General features: G+C 56.3%; 6 protein-coding genes across 6 annotated transcripts; 2 read left to right on the top strand and 4 right to left on the bottom strand.

Annotated features, from left to right (window-relative positions):
- On the bottom strand, positions 1-1685 carry MYCTH_2297085 (uncharacterized protein). The gene has a single exon (XM_003659670.1). It carries the CDS (start codon positions 1484-1486, stop codon positions 230-232), a length of 1257 nt encoding a protein of 418 aa, XP_003659718.1. The 5' UTR covers positions 1487-1685; the 3' UTR covers positions 1-229.
- A 1200-nt stretch (positions 1686-2885) lies between these two features.
- MYCTH_2297084 (uncharacterized protein) lies at positions 2886-4262 on the bottom strand. Its single transcript, XM_003659669.1, has one exon. The coding sequence runs from the start codon at positions 4053-4055 to the stop codon at positions 3105-3107; it is 951 nt and encodes a 316-aa protein (XP_003659717.1). The 5' UTR covers positions 4056-4262; the 3' UTR covers positions 2886-3104.
- Positions 4263-4593: 331 nt separating this feature from the next.
- On the bottom strand, positions 4594-7367 carry MYCTH_2297082 (uncharacterized protein). Its single transcript, XM_003659668.1, has one exon. The coding sequence runs from the start codon at positions 6991-6993 to the stop codon at positions 4678-4680; it is 2316 nt and encodes a 771-aa protein (XP_003659716.1). The 5' UTR covers positions 6994-7367; the 3' UTR covers positions 4594-4677.
- Positions 7368-8217: 850 nt separating this feature from the next.
- On the bottom strand, positions 8218-9091 carry MYCTH_2297081 (uncharacterized protein). The gene has a single exon (XM_003659667.1). The coding sequence runs from the start codon at positions 8644-8646 to the stop codon at positions 8326-8328; it is 321 nt and encodes a 106-aa protein (XP_003659715.1). The 5' UTR covers positions 8647-9091; the 3' UTR covers positions 8218-8325.
- A 2621-nt stretch (positions 9092-11712) lies between these two features.
- Positions 11713-13531, top strand: MYCTH_91894 (uncharacterized protein; the record flags this gene model as incomplete). The annotated part of the gene is made up of 6 exons (XM_003659666.1): positions 11713-11721; positions 11852-12064; positions 12217-12378; positions 12859-13201; positions 13283-13292; positions 13393-13531. 6 exons carry the CDS (start codon positions 11713-11715, stop codon positions 13529-13531), a joined length of 876 nt encoding a protein of 291 aa, XP_003659714.1.
- Positions 13532-17418: 3887 nt separating this feature from the next.
- On the top strand, positions 17419-18421 carry MYCTH_2297080 (uncharacterized protein). Its single transcript, XM_003659665.1, has 2 exons — positions 17419-17838; positions 17925-18421. Exon 2 carries the CDS (start codon positions 18034-18036, stop codon positions 18199-18201), a length of 168 nt encoding a protein of 55 aa, XP_003659713.1. The 5' UTR covers positions 17419-17838; positions 17925-18033; the 3' UTR covers positions 18202-18421.
- Positions 18422-18433: the final 12 nt, after the last annotated feature.

Here is an 18433-nt window from a genome sequence, read left to right as displayed (position 1 = left end):
TTTTTTTTTTTTTTCAAGTCGTAAATCGTGATTACGTCTCGGAACTCGCGAGACTGGGCCACATTGGGCCTACTAACTTAACTAACCTTGGGCCTACTAACTTAACTAACCTTGGGCCTACTAACTTAACTAACCTTGGGCAACCCACCACCCACCACTGAGGTGGGATCTTATCCCAGGTTCGTACGGCGACTCGTCACCAGGTAGGACATTGATTATAACCAATCGATCATACCGCGATTTGCGCGGCTACAAACTCTGGGAACTCTGCTTGCAGCGCGTCCGTCACCCGCTCCACATCCTCCGCCAACGCCTGCACGTTGCTATCGCATCGCCGCATCTCCTTGCCCACGGGCACCTCCGCCCTGCCGCTGCCCTTCTCTCCGGACGCCTCGGCGCCTTCGAACCAGATGATCCGGTCAATCTGGTCAATCGACCCGGCCAGCCGCCCCTGCTCGATCATCCTGGCCGTAGTGTCCTCCGCCTTGGTCCCGTCCAGGCCCAGCAACAAGCCCAGCTCGTCAAACCCGATATTGCTGTAGAGACGGCTGGCACTGAGCAGGTTGTGCTCCACCACGGCCTTGGCCAGCACCGTCGAGCCGTCCGACGTGGTGGCAAGCTGGTGCGGCGCGAGGCCCCGGGCAAACTTGTCGACCTCGGCGGCGCTCAGGAGCTGATCGAAAAACATCTTCTCGAGAATGCCATACTCCTCCAGCCCCGCGGACCGCTCGTCCTTGTATAGCTGGCCGAGCGCGCGGCTGCGCATGGGCCCCGCGGGCGCCAGGATGGCGCACTTGATGGCCATGGACAGCGTGTGCAGCCGCTCCTCCTCGGCGATGGCCGGCGAGAAGCTGATGTCGTGGTAGCTCTTGGCCGCCTGCAGGAACTGCCGGTTCGAGTCCTGGATGCGCGCCGCCGAGAGCCGGAAGTGCAGGTTGAGCTCCGGGTCCGCCACGTCGTGCATCACGTTCTTGAGCTTGTTGAGGTACGTCTCGGCCGCCGTGCTGTCGTCCACCTCGAGGTAGTTGCGCACGATGCGGACCCAGATGGCCGCCTTCTCCGCGTCGGGAACCCGCCGCTGCGAGCTATCGAGGGGTATCTCGGCGAGCGACTTGGCCGCTTCGACAAAGTCTTCGTTGGCCTCGTGCGCCGTCGCTATGAGCTCCCGGAGGGTGGCGGTCTGCTCGACGAGCGAGGACGAGAGCGGCGTGGTAGGGGTGGTTTCCACGACATGTCGACCGACTTCGATCCAGAGATCGTGATTGTCTAGGGAGCGGAGGGCGGCAATGAACTCGGTGACGAGACTGCGTGTGCTGACGACGCCGAGATTGCCAGTGAGAACGGCGTCGGCAAAGGCTTTCAGGTCTGTGCTAATGTTGTCTGGTGAGGAGAGCGACTTGATGTTTGCGAGAATGGCTGAATAGTCCGAGGCATTCGCCGACTTGGCCGCTTCCTCCAGCGCTGCCGCTACCTTGGGCGACGCCATCTCGGCCTGCGGTGACTGGAGGCGCGGTAAAGCTTATACGCCGTCCGCAAAATGTGCCTCGGTGAGAAGAGGATGAGGTAGCTGTTTCGTAAGGTCGGGACGTCGATTGTACACAAGGGGACATACACTAAAGCTGGATCGGAGTTGCTGCACTTGGAGACAGGGCTTGATGCTGGCACAGCTGGAAGCTGCAGCCTGGTCGGGCTCGGTGGGGTTGGCGGGGTGGTGGGGCAGCCAAGACCAGCCGTTGATCAGCTTCAGTGGGGTCTCACTTTCCGTCTGAGCTGGGAAGCTTCATTGTTCGACCAAACGCCTGCATGCTTGCCGGGTTTGCGTAATGTGAAATCTACTGAAGATCCTAACATAGGCGAGTTCTATCAGTATTTTTCGTGATGCTGCGGAATTAGTAAGCTGTCATTCCATCCCGAAATCATGGTTTGGCGCTCGATATCCCCGGCTTCTGTTATATGGGACAGCCGTACTGTAGTATGTGTCCAGGCCGAGTGTTCCAGGATAACAAATGGATTCAACTCTTCAAATCAATTGCTCGTCAAGGAGTCAGGCCCCTTTTCCTCCTGCCACCTAGTGAAGGTTATTTATGCTTTAGAGCAAATATACAGAATTTTTGCCCCAAAATTTAACCAACCACGCACGACGTTTCTAGGTGCTATTTTGGAGGCCAAAAAATAGGCTGACGAGCTCTCGCAACCTGTATTTGGGCCGAGAATCGTTTATTTGGGGGTGGGGGGTTCACTCACTGGCCGTTAGTTTCGTTGTTGGCACGTTTGTTGATCCCGAGCCCGTCGCCAGTGAATATACAGGCCCGACAAGACCATAGGGGGGACACTGTAGCCAGGGAGGGATGGCATTTTGACGGTTTTAGCTGGCAGCACCTCGCAAAGCAGGACTTTGCTGTACTGTGTAACGTCTGACCAAGAACTATATATGAACTCGTTGAACCACTCCACAGAAGCTCCAACCGGCCTCGGGGCTTAGCGGTAACGGATATTAGGCTGTCACGATTCGCCGACGCAGGAATCGTACGATCCAGGATCATTACCGATAAACATGGGCGGAAACAGGCGGAAACGGTCCCGCACCGTGCTCTCAAATCCGTCTTCTTTCCATCATCTGTGCTAACACTCTCGATTCTTTCCTTTCCATGCCTCACCATCGTGTGAAATATTGTACATTTTGAAACGAAGAAAGAAAAGAAACAGAAAAGAATCAACACCAGACGCTACCCAAATGGCGCAATCAACCAACTTTCACCTCTCTAGTCTTTCCGCAAGATCACCGACACTATTGAAACCTTGCCTATTCGGCCAACAAGTACAGTGCTGGGGTTGGGTATTTCTCATGCTAGATCCGCTAACACATGATTCAACCAACCATCTCTCTCAGTGACAGGTGACTCTTTAACGAACCGTACCCTCTATCGATCCAACTCGAACGCACTAGACTCCCGTACCCGCTTCCCCATACCCCTCGAGTCCATCTTTTTATACGCCGTATCCATTACACATACACACGCAGAGAGGAGAGAGAGAAAAGGAGGGAAGAAGAAAAAAACAAGAGAGAAAAGAGACAAAAGGAGAGGATCGAAGAAACGGGGTTGTCAGTGCTGCAGCACGACCGGTTTCCCCTTCTCCCAGTTCCTGACGCTCTCCCGGATGTTGACCCAGTACCGCAGCCGGACGGCCTCCTCCTTGGCGGCCTCGACGTCGCCGCTCTCGAGGGCCTCGCCGACGAGCCGCTCGCTCTCGCCGATGCGCGCCTCGTTGGCGGCCGCCACCTCCTCCAGGTCCTCCTCGCGCTCGGCCTCCTCGATCGCCTCGCGCGCCTCCAGCACCGTCATCAGCAGCTCCGGGTCCGGCGCCCCGCTCTGCGCGCCCCGCTCGTCCGCCTCCAGGTCCACGCCGTACTGCTCCCGCAGGAGGTACTGCGCCCGCAGCAGCGGCGACGACAGCGTCTTGTAGGCCGCGTTGATCAGGGCGGACGTCGCCTCGGCTCGGATGCGGGCGGCGGATTTATGGCCGTTGTTGTTGCTGTTGCTGTTGCTGTTGTTGCCACTGCCGCCGCTGCCGCCGCCGCCGCCGCCGCCGCTGCTGCTCTTCTCGGTAGCAGGAGACTGGCCCTCGCTGGCGGCGGCGTGGTGGTGGAAGTCGGGGTGGGAGGCGGCCTGCAGACGCAGGAACTCGTTGCGCAGGGCGCGGAGGTCGATGGCGAACTTGCCCTTGGGGGGCGGGCCGTCGGGAAGGGTCTCCGGGAAGAGTGCGTAATACGTCGGGATGGAGGACGGTTGGGACGGCGTCGAGGACGGGGTTGTCGCGTCGGGAGAGGCGCGGGTCGTGGCGGAGCGGGTCTGTCTCGTCGAGGGCCAGCGCTGGGCGGACGACCTTCGGTCGGCCGGGATCGCGATGGTCGAGATGTTCCGTCGCGATGGGGCTACCGGCACCGCCCTGATTAGAGCACCCTGGGAATCTAGGAACGCTCTCGCCTCCCTGCGGCATGCGGCGCAGAGGTACGTCGCTGCGCGGCCCGAGTGGGAGGCCAACGATGCCCTCATATTGACGGAAAAGAAAAAGAAAGACCTCAGCTAGACCTCGCTTCAGCCGTGTGTGTCCCGAATCCGAAATCCGAGCGTCAATATATGTTCGCCTAGTCTGTTTCGTCTCGATGAGGCAAATGGCCCGAATTCTGCCGCGAAACCGTCGTGCACCTTCGTGAATGGAAATGGTTCGGACGGCCGAGTCGAAAGTCCGAAGAATACGGGTAGGGTGGCAGAGGATGACGTCGGCTGCGTTTTATCAATCTTGCAGGAAATCCCCGATAGAACCGAGACGAAGCGAAGTTCAGCTCCAACCCTAACCCCCAGTCTCAGGCTCAAGCTGCTGGATGTCTGCGGAGGTGACTTTGGTTCATGAATAAATAAAAAAAAAAAAATTCGCTTTTCAATATGTCCAGAGGCAAGCCGAAAATGGTCATGACATCGTTATTAAGAGAGTATACTGGTGATTATAATAGTACATGGTACAATCCAAAACATAAGGTATCCGAGTCATAACATCATGTCCGCAGCGCCCTTCCCCCCCCGCACCCCTCCTCTCCCCTACCCCTAAATTTCGCATCATCCCCCTTTCTATCCCACACCATTATGTATTATTAGCCTCCTCCTCCTCCTCCTCCCCTTATGAAAGCACCAACTCCCGCCACCTCCCCCGTTCCTGATGCCACCACCGTTCCTTATCCTTCTTATCCACCACCGCGCTATTATGACTGTTCCACCTCCCGTTACACCCCTCTCTTCTCCCCTTCGCACCCGCACCGACGCCGCCGCTGCCCTCGGCGTCACTGTCGATCCCGTCCCGATCCCCTCCGCCTCTCCGCTTAGACTTTTTCTCCCCGCCGTCAATGAGCCCGACCATCTCCCCGCCGTCCTCCCTCATGAGGTCCTCGACCGCCACGACGCCGCCCCCCTCGTCCGTCGCGCCCGTCGCCCCGTCAGGCGCGAGCACATAACGGATGCGGGACTCGACGCGCCCGAGATAGGCGCCGACGCCGAACTTCTCGACCAGCGCGCCCCGCTCGTCCACGACGGTCACGAGGTACCGTGGGATGCGCTGCGCCGCCTCGAGGCGGGCCTGCGCGGCGAGCCGGGCCTGCAGGAGATTGCTGTTCTCGCGGGCAATCGTCAGCGCGTCCGGAGGGGGGAAGAGCGGACTGGCCGGCGGCGTGCTCCCGGGGGTGCCGGGAGTGCCCGGGGTACCGGGCCGGGCGGGGCTGTTGCGGAAGCCGGTCGTCTTGCCGTTGCCGAATAGGAGACCGCCGCCCACTCCGCCAGCGAAACTTCCGCGGCTGTGGGTCGATGAGAAACTCGAGCTATTCCGCGTGTGTCCCCAAGGCGCGTTGCTGCCGGGACCGGCGGCACCCGGGAAGGGGGCGCGGTAGCGGTCCGCGGGCAGGTCGATGCGTTCGCGCGGCGCGCAGAGGGCTTGGAAAATGCCTTCCGGGTCGTTGGGCGTGCAGAGGATTCGCAAGGATGGGAAACCTCCCGCGGCGATGCTCCGCGCGAGAATCGTGTCGGCCGGCGTGACCGTGTTGGGGAGATAGGGGATATCCCAGTGGAGCTTGCGGAGCGATTGGGAGGCGAGGTACGGGAAGAGCATGATGAACTCGTCCGGGGGCATTTCGGGGGCGTAAGTCTGAACGATCGTGAACGTTTCGAGGTTCGTGAGGTAAGAGAAGATGCGGGCAATGGCAGGGAGGGACTCGACGTTCATGTGGAGAAGCGTCAGCGTTTGGATCGAGACGCTGTTCCGACGGGTCGCAAGCGACGAGAGGCCTGCTGTTGTGACGCCGGTGCAGTAGTTCAGGGACAGCTTCTTGAGTGGGGGAAGGGAGAGGAGGCTGGTGTCGTCGAAAGTTGTCCGAGGTGCATGTGAGAGGTAGAGATTCTCCAGCGACGGCAGCGCTTTGATCGTACAGTCTAGAAGGTCGGCTGGGCCCAAGGCTGCCCCCGGTTGGCAGTGGACGACCAGCGTCGTGAGCTGCCTCCAATTGGCGTGATACGCCATGAACAGCTGAGCCTCCTGCGACGGCAGGTCTTCCGGGCCCCAATTGTCGTTGCGCGCAGACGAGCGCGTCCTCTGCTGTCGCTGCTGCGCCGAAGGCTCGAGAATCCAATTCATGGTTTTCAGACTCGTCCGCGTCGACAGCGCGTGGAATAACCGCTGAAACGAGTGATCATACGTGGGGTAATAGCCGACCAGTCGTTCGAAATTCGGACACGCCATCACTACCGAAGCGATCAGGTCGTTGTATGCGACCGCCGCGACAGAGAGCGGTCGCGCCGGTGGCTTTAACGACCGCACCATGGCGGCAATCTGCGGGTTCGCCCTGAGCGTCCGGCGCAACAAGACCAACCTCGACCCGTAAGCCGTCTTGGTCCGTTTCTTCATGGCAGGCCCCTCGTGGCCCACTAGCTGGATATGCTGGTACAAGGCCTCGCGGGCGTAACGTAGGAACTTGCGGGCAGCCACAGCAACCGAACAACAGTCCCGCATCCAGCACGTAGCACAACTGCTGCTGCCCGGCCGCAGGTGGAGCTTGCGCAGCTCCTCGAGGATCAGCTCCAGGACCTCTCCCGGCAGCGCCGCGAACAGCTCCCCTGGTTGCGCTTTGCGCCGCTGTTTAAGGGGCGCGGGTCTCTGCCAAGGGTACTGTTGGCCGGCGCCGCTGCTTGCCCAGGTGGCAGGAGGGGTGACGCCCGGGCGCGGGCTCACGCCGGGGCTGTAAGAGTCGAAGCTCGTCTGGCTACTGGCGACCGAGGCGGCACGTGCGCGGCTGTCGAAGCTGTCTTGGCCGGACACGACGCTGCTGGTGGCGGAGCTGGCGCTGCTGTTGGACAGGCGTCGCGGTTTGTTGTATCCCCCGGAGCGCTCCGGCCCTGGTAACGCGCCGTCCGGGTGGGCCGTCGGCATGTGGACCAGCGGTGCGTGCTCCATTCCGGGCGAGCTGGGTACCGACTGGGACCCCGTCGGCTGTTGCATCCTCGAGTCGGCCCGTTGTGTCCTTAGCGAAAGATCTAATTGCTCCCCGGGGTACACGGCCAGCGGGCCGTCGGAGCGAGACGGTGGTGGGCGGAGGGTCGGAGGCGCAGCAGTCGGCTTGAAACGCGGAGATGGGCCGGCAGGGGAAGGATTTCGCGAAGGCGCAGTGGGCGGTCTCAGCGGCGCGTCCTCATCGGGATTGATCGTGTACCACCGGAGGATTGCCGAGGCGGAAAATGTGTGCCTGTGCTTGACCTTGTTGAAGAACACTGGCGGAGGGCTAGACAGAGCGCATACCAAGTTCCCCGGTCAGCCACGAACATGCTTCTTTTCCGTCTTCTCCTTCAAAGATTGTTCTAGAGGAGGTGTAGAGAGTCTCGAGAAAAAGGAGAACCGAGATCCCGTGGGGATGGGACGGTGGGTGTGGGCCAAGCCGGGCATTTTAAAATGACATGCAGATCTCAGCCGCAAGTCGCGGCGGCAGACCGTTAACTAACTAACGAACGCAGCGCAACGCCAGATCAAAACTGGAGTGCCTTGTGGCCCATCCCGGTCGGAGTTTGACTCAGCCGTCGGTTCGGGGAAAGCGGCTTATAGGCTTGGAAGCCGAGAACGCCCATGGTGGCCAGTCAAGGCGGTCTCGTATGTTGCTGCTGTCTCAATCGAGAAGAATACTTCCAAGAACGATGCAGGAACGGCGCTTGCCTAGGGTGTTCGGTTGGCCGAAGATGCTAACCGGTTTGGATGCGCTGCTGAGAGTGGCCGGAAATAGCGCCACGCCCAGCACAGTGGAAATTACAGAGTAGGTGCCATTGGGGAGGTAAGAACGATGAGGGGGGATTGGGGGGAAGCGAGGGGAAAGGGGGCTCGAGTGGGGGGAATGATGGCCATCTGAACTCGGCAAAAAGCTCCCTTTCCTGAAAAGATTTTCTTTTTTTGAATGCCCATCGCTCCTTGATGAGCGTGGTCGCAATTCGATGGCCAGTTTGCCGCATGCACATGGGGAAAGGAACTTTCCCAGATACAAGAAAAAAAAAAAAAAAAAAAAAAAAACAGCAGACATGCGGGCGAAAACAGGGGAAACAGCAAGGGACAGGGGTTTGCTGCCTGTAAAAAGGGAACGTTCCATCCACCCATCGGCCCGGCCATCTCAACCTTGCCAGATGCCAATGCTACACCCGGCAAACTCGAGCCGGTATGTTAAGAGGCGCATGAAACGACAAAATTGTGGGGAAAGAAAAAAGAATAGCAACTGCAAATACGGAGTAAGGTAATTTAAATGTCTACTCACCGCGATTCTGATTTACTATCCTTTTTACCAGCGCCCGACCGGGGGGCGGCGGCACCCATAGAGGGCTTCCGTTCCTCGTCTGTCTCCTTGCCTTTTCGAGCCCCTGAAGTGGCACTGGGCGGCTCCGGTGGCCTCTTCCGGAGGACGTTGGGCTCCGTCCCAGTTCCCGAGAGCGAGTTTCTCCTTCCTGTCACAAACTCTCGCAAGCTCGACAGCGAGCTCTCGCTGTTGCGTCTCTTTCGACCGCTCCACGGCCATGGAGATCTTTGTGGTGGTGGTGGTGATGGTGGTGGGGGATCGTCCGTCCTGGTGGCCATGACGACGCCGACAACTCAATGTTGGCCGGATTCGAGATCTGAAATCGTAAGTCGTAGCTGGGGTGACCAAAAACTTTCCCCTTGGCGCTTGGCTACTGCCAGGGTGCTGGAACGCCGCAACGCGCGGCAGGCTATTGTCGAGCTGGGTTTGCACGTCTTAGCCGTACATGCTTCGTCTGGACGTTTGGATGATCGTTCCGTGTTCTGCTCTGATGGCTACCATCAAGTCCTGCGCTGCGGCGGTTTGAAGTTGGCGGATGGGCCAGATCGCGGGCATTATCAAACGGGCCAGTTTTTTGCTTTTCGAGAACCTTGGCCCACTTTCACAGCCTGCTCCCGGTTATTGTCTTTGGTTCTAATCCGGCCCGGCCAAAACCCGCGTTCGTCAGTTGTCTACTCCGCAGTCGCGATCGGACAGGTAAAAGAAAATGAGGAATGCGTAAAGAAAAAAGGCCGAGAATGGGTTGATCTGGGTCCTTCGCTCATGCTCGTGTCGGCAGCTGGTTGCGTCCTGGAAATACAACGTTGAATTCTCCTGTGCGGTCACCCCGCTCTTGTGAGGTCGCGGCAGTCCGAGACATTTCTCGCGACGCACGGTATGATCAAAGCGGGCCGGGCTTTTAAGGGTAGGGTCAAGTGTACTATGGTATACGGATTAAAACGGCCGATCCTACTAGGCCCGATCGCCATCTTGTTTTAGTAGTAGGGGCTTTGTCGTGCCACGCCATCCCGTCCGTACCACAGGCCTGCGTCCCCGGGCTGGGCAATTGAAGGTTCTGATGGATCGGGGCTGCGTCGTGCCTGCAGCTTTCTCATGAGACCTTTGGTAGACAAGACGGGCTGCGCTGTCCACTGCTCCACAGCTTTCGCGGCGATCAACAGCGCAGAGTTCAGTTCCAGTCTCGCCGAGGATCTGGCTTGGCACATCGCCCTCCAATCGAGTCCAGGAATCATGCGAGATGCTGCCCAGAAAGCGAGAAGGTGCGCGGTACGAGGCCCCGCGGGGTCGCGATTGGCGGGGCACCTCCGCAACCGACCTGAAAAAAGCGGGCGGAAGGCCCTCTGGGCTCCTCACCAAGCTGCGAACGATCTGGCGTCTCGGCGTTCTTACCAGCGCTGCAGCTGTCCATAAACACTTGGCTTGAAGAAAACGGCGCGATATCCAGCATTTCGTTTCCACCACCCAGGCCAAGTCGGATCGAAGCGCTAATGCACGCTATGACTGCCACTCTCCACCCTCTGACAGTAGAAGAACCTGCATGATTTTTTTATTGTTAGATTTTACGAGACCTCGGCGAATTATTGGCACTGATGGCATCATGGTATGTTCCCTCATCTAAGTACCTTGCTTGACGCCCTGACAATTCTTTCGACGTTGATGAGTTTAATGGAGATTGCACAAATGATGATATCCTACCCAACACTGGCGCTCGTTTTCGAAGAGGAAAGAAAGGAGGAAGAAAGCCTGCAGGACATTTAGAGGAGGCGGCCTCGAGCTCCATGTTCTCCTTGGAAGCCTATATTATGAATACTCTCACACCGATTCAACCCACGTCATTAGGTGTGTTTTATACGCTGGTCCTGGCACGTTCTCTGGTACTGGTACATACCTTTACTACGTCCGCTCGCCAAGGTACCTAAGTCAGTACGAGGTAGCTGTCATTTTCTTTCCGCCCCATTATTTCTACTTAGCTTTACGTAGAGAAGCATAATCAGCATTTCATCTGTGCCTCGAAACCGCTACTATCTCCTTATGACTCCCCGCAGTGGAACACAGAGACTCCTTTATAGGCCCCTCTCATTTGTCAGATCCGTTGATGAAGCCAACTCCTGCTCCCGTACACAAAATCAGAACAACAAGTTTGAGAGAAGAAGGCTAGTGGTCGTAGAAGAGAGAAGACCGACACAACCGTTACAACTCTTTGAGCCAACTTCTACAGGCATATATACGCTCTGAATAATAGGTTATTTAAGCTGATTCATTTGTCAAAATTACCTCTTGTGCGACAGCTCGGTGGCTGCAAATCAGTATAGCTCAGAAAGGCTGCAAATCGGTACGACACCACAGCGGTATTCGCGCCGTGGGCGGCACTCCTGGACCAACTGGTACGTTCTGCAGAAGTAGGTGATAAAAGCGTTGATTGTTCCAAGTGCCTCTGGCACTTGGAGATGCTGTCTAAATACATGTCAACAACCCTGGCTCGTCATCCCTGTTGGTGGGTCAGCCAGATCTGACCCACTGGCAGTCAAATCCTGTAACATCTTGCTTTCCTCCCCAGAAGCATATGTATATTATAAGCTACAAGGCCCACTCACTAGGTATTCATGTTAGACCAGCCCGCCTTAGCTCTTCCTGGAGCTGAGAATAAGAGATAGAAGACGAGGCAAAATACGGAGATAACAGGTACCCAAATATAAGACAAGTCGAGGTCAGATCGTATTATTGATGTGCGGTCTTGAGTGTCTCGCTGTATATATGAACCTGATCACACACTGTTGTGTTAGCAAGTATATCTCTACGGGCTATCTCGTGGAAACTAATTCGATAACATCTCTAGGAGTGTTTGCTGCATCGGACAGAGTCTAAAACAGGGCTGGTGGAAAGAAGCGTACCACCTACAGTGTAGTTAATTAAAGGGCGAAATTAGTACCTATACCCCATACAGGTGCAGAATCAGACATGGTGAGATTCAAGATCCATCCACTTATGCCGGCCCACTTCCAGCACTTCACGATGACCACTAAGCACCACCCCAGACACTGCGAACGAATTGGTCATAGGGAGTGGATACCATCTTGATCAGTCGCCTAGGGAGCTAGCACCGCCGAGCAGTGGGCAGCATGGTATTTTGCCCGGCTGCGAACTTGCCATTTGTGCCTGAGCCTTCTTGCCCGTGTGAATAATTATCTGGACATGAACTCCTTGAGTCTCGAGAGCTCTTGTTTCAATCTCCGGGCCGCACACTAGGTAAAATGAGACGCGGCGGATGACGACATCTCTCTGTTTCTTCTAGATAATTAGGGGTAAAAAGTGATCGAAAGAGGGCAAAGGGTGGGAGAGTAAGAATGCAGTCGGTATGCTGCAGCGTAGGTGGTTATTGTGTTGCTCCCATATGTCGAGCGTGTTCTGCAGGTGAGCTTGCCCCGGGATTATTAGAAACCTACTGGGGACATTTTTTTACCGCTGTATGATGGAATCGTACAGGGTCCATCAAGCCATTTTGAATTGGGGCAAGGAAATAGCTCGGCGGAGCGGTTTGTGCAGAGCGCTCGTGTCCGAGGTTGTGGCGGCGAAAGAGCTCCGCGACTTGATGGGGCCGGGGAAATGATCAGATGGATGGTTCAAACCAGACTCTCGCCGGCCTACAAGTGGTCGCAGCCCAAGGGCGTAGCCCTCCTCAAGATCCTCCTTCGCCTGGTAGGCCGAAAGACCTGGTACCCAGATCTGGCAGTGGCATGACCAATTCCAGGATGGCCACTATTCGAGCAACATTAATAATAGCCGAATATTAGTGGGCGCTACTCTTTTCTTGGGTGTGGTGGTCTTTACGCTTTAAATCGACGTCGCAGGCCGAGGTCTCAACTTGGGAGACGCAGGTGGGGGAACAGGAGAAAACAGACGAAAGTTCCCTTGCTGTCGTCGCCGCTCCGTGTGGGGAGCAACAAAGGGGGTTGCCTGCTCTCATTTCCGAAGCATCGTCAATATCCGCTGTTCTCCAATTCGTGACACAGGTCAGATTCTGCTCAGGCTGGGTTATTAGCGAAGGAACTGGGTGGGGACCGACTTGCTGTCAACGGCGAGTAGCGATCTGGTTGGAACCTCTCTCTGAGTGGGTGGAACTGTGATGGCCAGGGACAAGCTTGTCTCTTGGCCACGAGTGCTCGTCGAGGGCCGGGGCAGGGGTTCGCTGCCGAGTAGCCGAAAACGGCGTGATTGGATCCGCCAACGGGAAATGTTGCACGTTTTTGGAAAGAGAATGTGTGGTGTTCATTCCTGCCCAAGGCACAATGCCAAAGATCAGGTATCCTAAGCGCGCCTGACCACCAAAGCATGAAACCCGGATCTGGGAATCAAGCTTAAAGGGTGCATCGGCGTAATGTAGGTTTACAGCCCGTACACAACCGTTGACTTGCTGTAGCAGCATACACTAGCTACTTCTAGTGTACGGTGTAGTGAAGTATACTACTGTGCGTACTATATATGTACTGTAGTGCGCTAAACACAAATGTACGGCCTACCCGAATCGGTCAAACGCATGCGACAAACGCCGTCACGTCCTCGCCGCATTTCGACTGGCCGACTGCCGAATGTGGAATGCTGCGACATTGTACGAAACGGATCTCGTCATAACGATCTGTGCGATTGCTAACGCGATTGCGATTGCCCTAGCCCGTTACTTTGCGTGGGTTTCCCATTGCGCACTAAGTCGGATGGCGGCAGGATCTCTCCAGATCTTCGAGCAGGCCGGCCACCGGATCCGGGAATCCGGGAACCGGGGATTCCTGGTGTGGCGGATGATGAACTTCGCCCGTGATCGTGAAAACAGGGAGGGTCGTAAGGCCTCGTAACCGCAGATATGCCCCATACAAAGGCCAAGAGTCTCGAGCAATGCCAATGATACTTGTAATGCCGTAGTTGGCTACAGGTACGAGAAGCGGTGTGGTCGCTCTCAACTAGCAGCCACCGGGCCTTTAGTTCCCTGCTTATATGCATGCATTGTGTATATACTTATGTACATACATAAGTGAGGAGGTACACTACATACGCACTCTGGAACTATACATACCACATCTCATTATCCGCGATAGGCGGGCGGGTCTCAGGTGTCCAACATTCCCATCGGCGTCATCAGTCGCGGCCGGCCCAGCTGATCACGGCCAGTAAAGGCACGATGCTGACCGAGCGGTTTGATTTAAGTGGTGAAACAGCAGCAGGTGCTTTGTAGAGCATTCCAACGCTACTCGTCAACTTGTTAGCTCCATGCCTGGCGCCCTCCTATCTAAGGCTCCGTACTATTGGCCTATATTACGGTCATTATGGACAGGCAACGGCACCTGGGGCACTCCGTAAACAGCAGCAGCATCTCAAGCGGCCGTCTCCACACAAATACACCCATCAAGTGGCCCCAAGGTGTTATGCTCGTCAAACGAGGACACAATCGCTGTGTAGCCGACGGAGCGGGAGAACACCATACTCCGTCGTGTGCGCACATGCCTGAATTAAACTACACGGCCCTAAACATAGCACGCCATGGTGTGTTCTCGATGTATGTACGTACATACATACATACATACATCAAGTACCTTGGTGTGTATACGGATTACACATAGCACACTAGTTACTGCGTACACTTGCATTGCTAACGGCTGCAAGTGCGCCGGACCGTTCTCCATACGCCCACCTGCCAACCTGGAGCTGAGGAGGGCGAGCCAGGGTGAGACCGTCCCCACTGTACCGGGGTTTCGAGTCGGGAGGGGTCCTAAATGATCCGCCGCCCGTGTGGGGAATCCTGCTTCAAACTTGGACCTGCCGATCGTCCCGCCGTTTTGGGAAATCCGGACCTCGCACGGAGCGCTTCCGACAATGTCAAGAACAAACTGCAGGCACACGTTTGGTCCAATACCGGCACACGATCGCTGCATTCCAGGTTGCAATTACGCCAGTGCCGGGTAATTTTCGAGTCCGTCTGCCAAAACAAAACAGAAAATAAAGAAGAAGAGGACGTGCCTTCGCTCCGAAAGCCGAGCTTCTTCACCGTCCAATGAACTGTGTGTGCAGTTCCAGACTCGTGCTAAGGCTTGCATCGATCTGGCGGAGCGCTCGCCGCGCGCTCTCTGGAGCGCTAGCCCTTGCCTGTGCACAATTAGACTTCTTAGTATGAGCCGCACAGCGCGATGTTCAGCGGCCCCAGTCGGGGGCGAAAAAAGTACACTGGGCTACCACTACTTCGTACTGGGGCAAGATTATTCCCTACCCTGGTAAGTGTGCTTTTACACCTGCCTTAGGTACCTGATGAGTTGCCTTAGCTCGTTGAAACAGAATCCGTCTCTGCAGCAGGCACAAAGCGCTCCAGTTGCTGCCGCTCAAAAAGCTCGTTCCCGCCGATTCTTCAAGGGACAGCCAGACTCGGATCTTGCTTCCTGAATGACAAACTTGGGGTATGGGCTGCATGAAAACATGGTGACAGTCCCGCGTTTCGCGCCTTGTGCTTGGACCTCTCGCCGTATTTTCGCTGCCAATATCGGAGCTAAGGCGTGGGAGCGCCGAGGCAGAATTAGACGAATTGGCGCACGATCATCAATCCAAGTTTGGGGTTGTATACACTACCTTGGTACTAATTGTAACGGGTGGGGGTGGGGGGTTATATCAGATGCTGTCACGGCTTGGGGTGCGTAAGCCACAGGCGACCCGTCGAGAAGCCGCGTTCCACAACAGCTCCGTGTCGTTGCCAGTGCCAGAGCTGACACTCCCTGAGACCTGGTTGTAAGGATGTATGTGTATACATATATGTATATGTAGGTATGTATGCACATGATAACAATACATACACTATATGCACTTGTTGTGCTGCTCGACTGTACCAATTGAGCACCTCTCAATAGAACCAAGCAGTGAAGGTCATTCGGAATGCAGTGTCGAGCATCTCAAAGTACCGGCCAATTTACCTGTAAATGGCAGCATTGGCTTGCCCGCTCTTAGTGTACACAGTAAGCAAGGGTCCTCGGATGTGTGCAAGTAGCCTATTCGCGCAGCGCGCAAGCGTACGCCATTGAAACGGCGCCCTGGGATCGACGGTCCCACCGACAAAACTGTCAGCTGGCCATCCCACCACTACACAACGTTCTGCGTACAGTACGTATGGACCTCAAGTAATCCGTACAGACCACATCCCTCTAGATTCGGCAGATATCTTTGGATATTGCCAGTGACCAACAAGCGTGTCTCGACCAGGCAGAACCAAGATAGGCCCAGCTCATGATGGGATGCGAGTGATGCCACCCACAACAGGTTGGTCCCTTGCGGCGGCACTTCAACGGGCTAATGTTAAAGATTGGATGGAGAACTAACTACCTGTAGGTACTTCCATTTTTTGTCTCCTCCTGCCATGCCTCCGTTGCGTCGAGTGCGATCCGTGGTAGGAAGTACCCAGGCTGCCAGGTACCCGTGTACTTCTGCGGACTTACCCGGACAGGGTCAGGGCGGGCTCTTGGCGGGTCGTGTTGGAACAATCGGGGAAGGGGAAGCCCAAACTCATACACTACAGTACTTTCACTGCCCCTGGCTCCTTTGGGCTTTCCTCGCCCGGCTTAGAAGGAACGACTCCCCCTCTGCGGCTTGCATTTCCAGGTAGGAACAAAAAAAAAAGGATAAATGCCGTACCAGGGATAGAGCGCCTGGATCAGCTCGATCATGGTCCTGAGCGGCGTCGATCGATTGCATTTTTGACAAGGGGGCCATTTGTCCATTCCTGGACCACCAACTGCGATTCAACCTGGGCATTGCTCTCCCCTCCTCTCGTGCAACTTCTGCGCACGTCTTTCCACCCCTAGGGGGGTCACCCCACCACTCACCTTCCCACCCCACTCTCCCCCCCCCCCTTCCACAGGTCCTGGCGGAGGAACCGTTGGGCACCCCCAATGCGAGGTTGTACCGAAGAGGCGAGACGCGGATTTACCTCGCAGCATGCACACGTTGCTCGGAAAAGAGGACTCTCTTTGCACCCCTCTCCGGCCTCGTGGGACCTGTCTTCTCAGGGACCTGCGTTCGTGGGGCCTTTGATTTGGGACAGTCTGCACCACACCGCGCGCACTTTGTCGAATGGTGATCGCGTCAGATCTTCCCCCCTTCGGGCTGCCCCTTCGCTGGAGTGAACTGCAAAAGAGAAAAAGAAATTCTTCTTCTCTTGGTGTCTCATTCATTGACCGATCAACAGAGCAAACAGACAGGCACATGTATACATTACACGCGCGCGAGAAAACACACACATATAGACACCCACGCACCCACACATCCACACACACACATCCGTACACCTCCAAACGTTCGCCGAAGGCTGTTCACGCACAGAGCTCTCAGCCGAGAAAAGTGCCTTTCTCCGTGCCCCACATGTGGTCCCATCCGAAGATCCTGGATCAAGGCCAGTGCGGCATGCCCTGGTTCCGGTGTCTACGAACGACCACGGCTTCTTTGGCACTCGGGCTTTCTCCTCGTCCTTGGCCGAGGTGGTGTGCCCACAGCTCCCACCCATCATGGCTACATTTGTGTAGTCCTCAGACACAGAGCGTCTCCTGTTTTCCTTACCCTTAGGACAAGCCCCGGTCGGTCGGGAGAGGGGGGAGGGGCGTGCGTGTTATATCATGTCCCTTGCTCAATTCATGGCCATATGCTTTACCAAGCCCACACGCACACATACACACGTACATACACGCACCCCCCCCCCTTCTTCTCTGTTCCTTTCCCACTCCCCCAATCCCTTTCTTTCCTGTTCAAGTCTATTATTGCTCATTTGGGCTTCTCTGTCGATAACCCGAGTCTCGTACGTTTTTCTGCCCACCGTCGACGATAACGCACGTCGCTCACCTTCCTAAAGATGACGGTCACTAATGGGCCCGATTCAAGCGCCTAAATGACGACGACACCCTCCGCCCCGCCACCGTAAACTCGCTGACAGCCGGGGTCTTGGTCCACGGTTCACTGCGTATCTCGTGAGCAGCTCGGCGGTTTGTGCTCTCTTGCAGCTTGGACCATCTACCGGCTCGGGATATTGATCCTGGGCTTCTTGTTTCTTGTTTCCGGTCCGACCTCCACAGAGCAAACAAGAACCTATTCTTCGTTGGCAGAGTCACAATATATCGCACGCTTTGGGGGTCCCTTATAGCCCATCCTTGATTCACGCCTCATCGCCCTGCTTCTGCCTCGACTTACTCCTCCTGGGTGGGCCCATATCTCGTGGCCCCGTTTTCTGATATACCCCCTTCCCTCTGATTCTGTTGTTTATATAACTAGGAGCCGATTTCCGGGTCCTTCCTCGCCCGCCTGGCAGCATCGACCATCTCATCGCCAACATCCAGCACCTTGCCTCCCCCTCCACCCCCCGGGCATTCCGCCGTTGCATCCCAGGAGGATCCCGCCTCGCCAAGCGGCCCGCTCGCGCTCTGCTTCGCGACACCTTGATATATATATATCTACCTGTAGGCCCCCCATCTGAACTCACCCAACGCCAGGGATCTGTCTGCTTGTTCAACGTTGAGTACTGATTCACAAGTCACAAGTCCAGACCCCACACAGCCTGTCACGCTCAGCCTTGTTCTACATATATGCTACTCTCCTACCATTAGCCCTGAAGCAACACCATCTCCGGATTGCCAAACTTGCAGCTGCTCGCCATGTGCGACTTCACCAAGAATTACTACGTCTACACCTCCTGCGTCGACCCAGGAGCTCACTTTTTCCGCACCTCCCTGGACGGCAATTCTAAGCAGTCGTGCCCCAAGGGCCCGCATGAGCGCTACATCATGCTGCCGGGAGAGTGCCCATTGTGCCATGGCGGCTGAGGAACCCGATATCCACCCCCAAGGGCTTTGGGTCACTCTTCTTTCCATCATTCTTTTTTCTTCTCTATTTGCGACTGGGCATGGGTGGGCTGGAACCACGTCGTCGGGTTGTCTGCCCATCCACTCGACGGACCGACTGGATGGGCTTCTCTTAACCTGATGTCGCCATCATATGTTTCTGCATGGGAACATGGCCCAGCTACGGCCAAAGGGATGCGGTGGTGGGCGACAA

This window comes from Thermothelomyces thermophilus, chromosome 1 (genome assembly GCF_000226095.1).
Source record: "Thermothelomyces thermophilus ATCC 42464 chromosome 1, complete sequence".
NCBI lineage: Eukaryota > Fungi > Ascomycota > Sordariomycetes > Sordariales > Chaetomiaceae > Thermothelomyces > Thermothelomyces thermophilus.
Note: the sequence above shows the minus strand (reverse complement) of the source record. Positions and strands in the feature narration are given on the sequence as shown.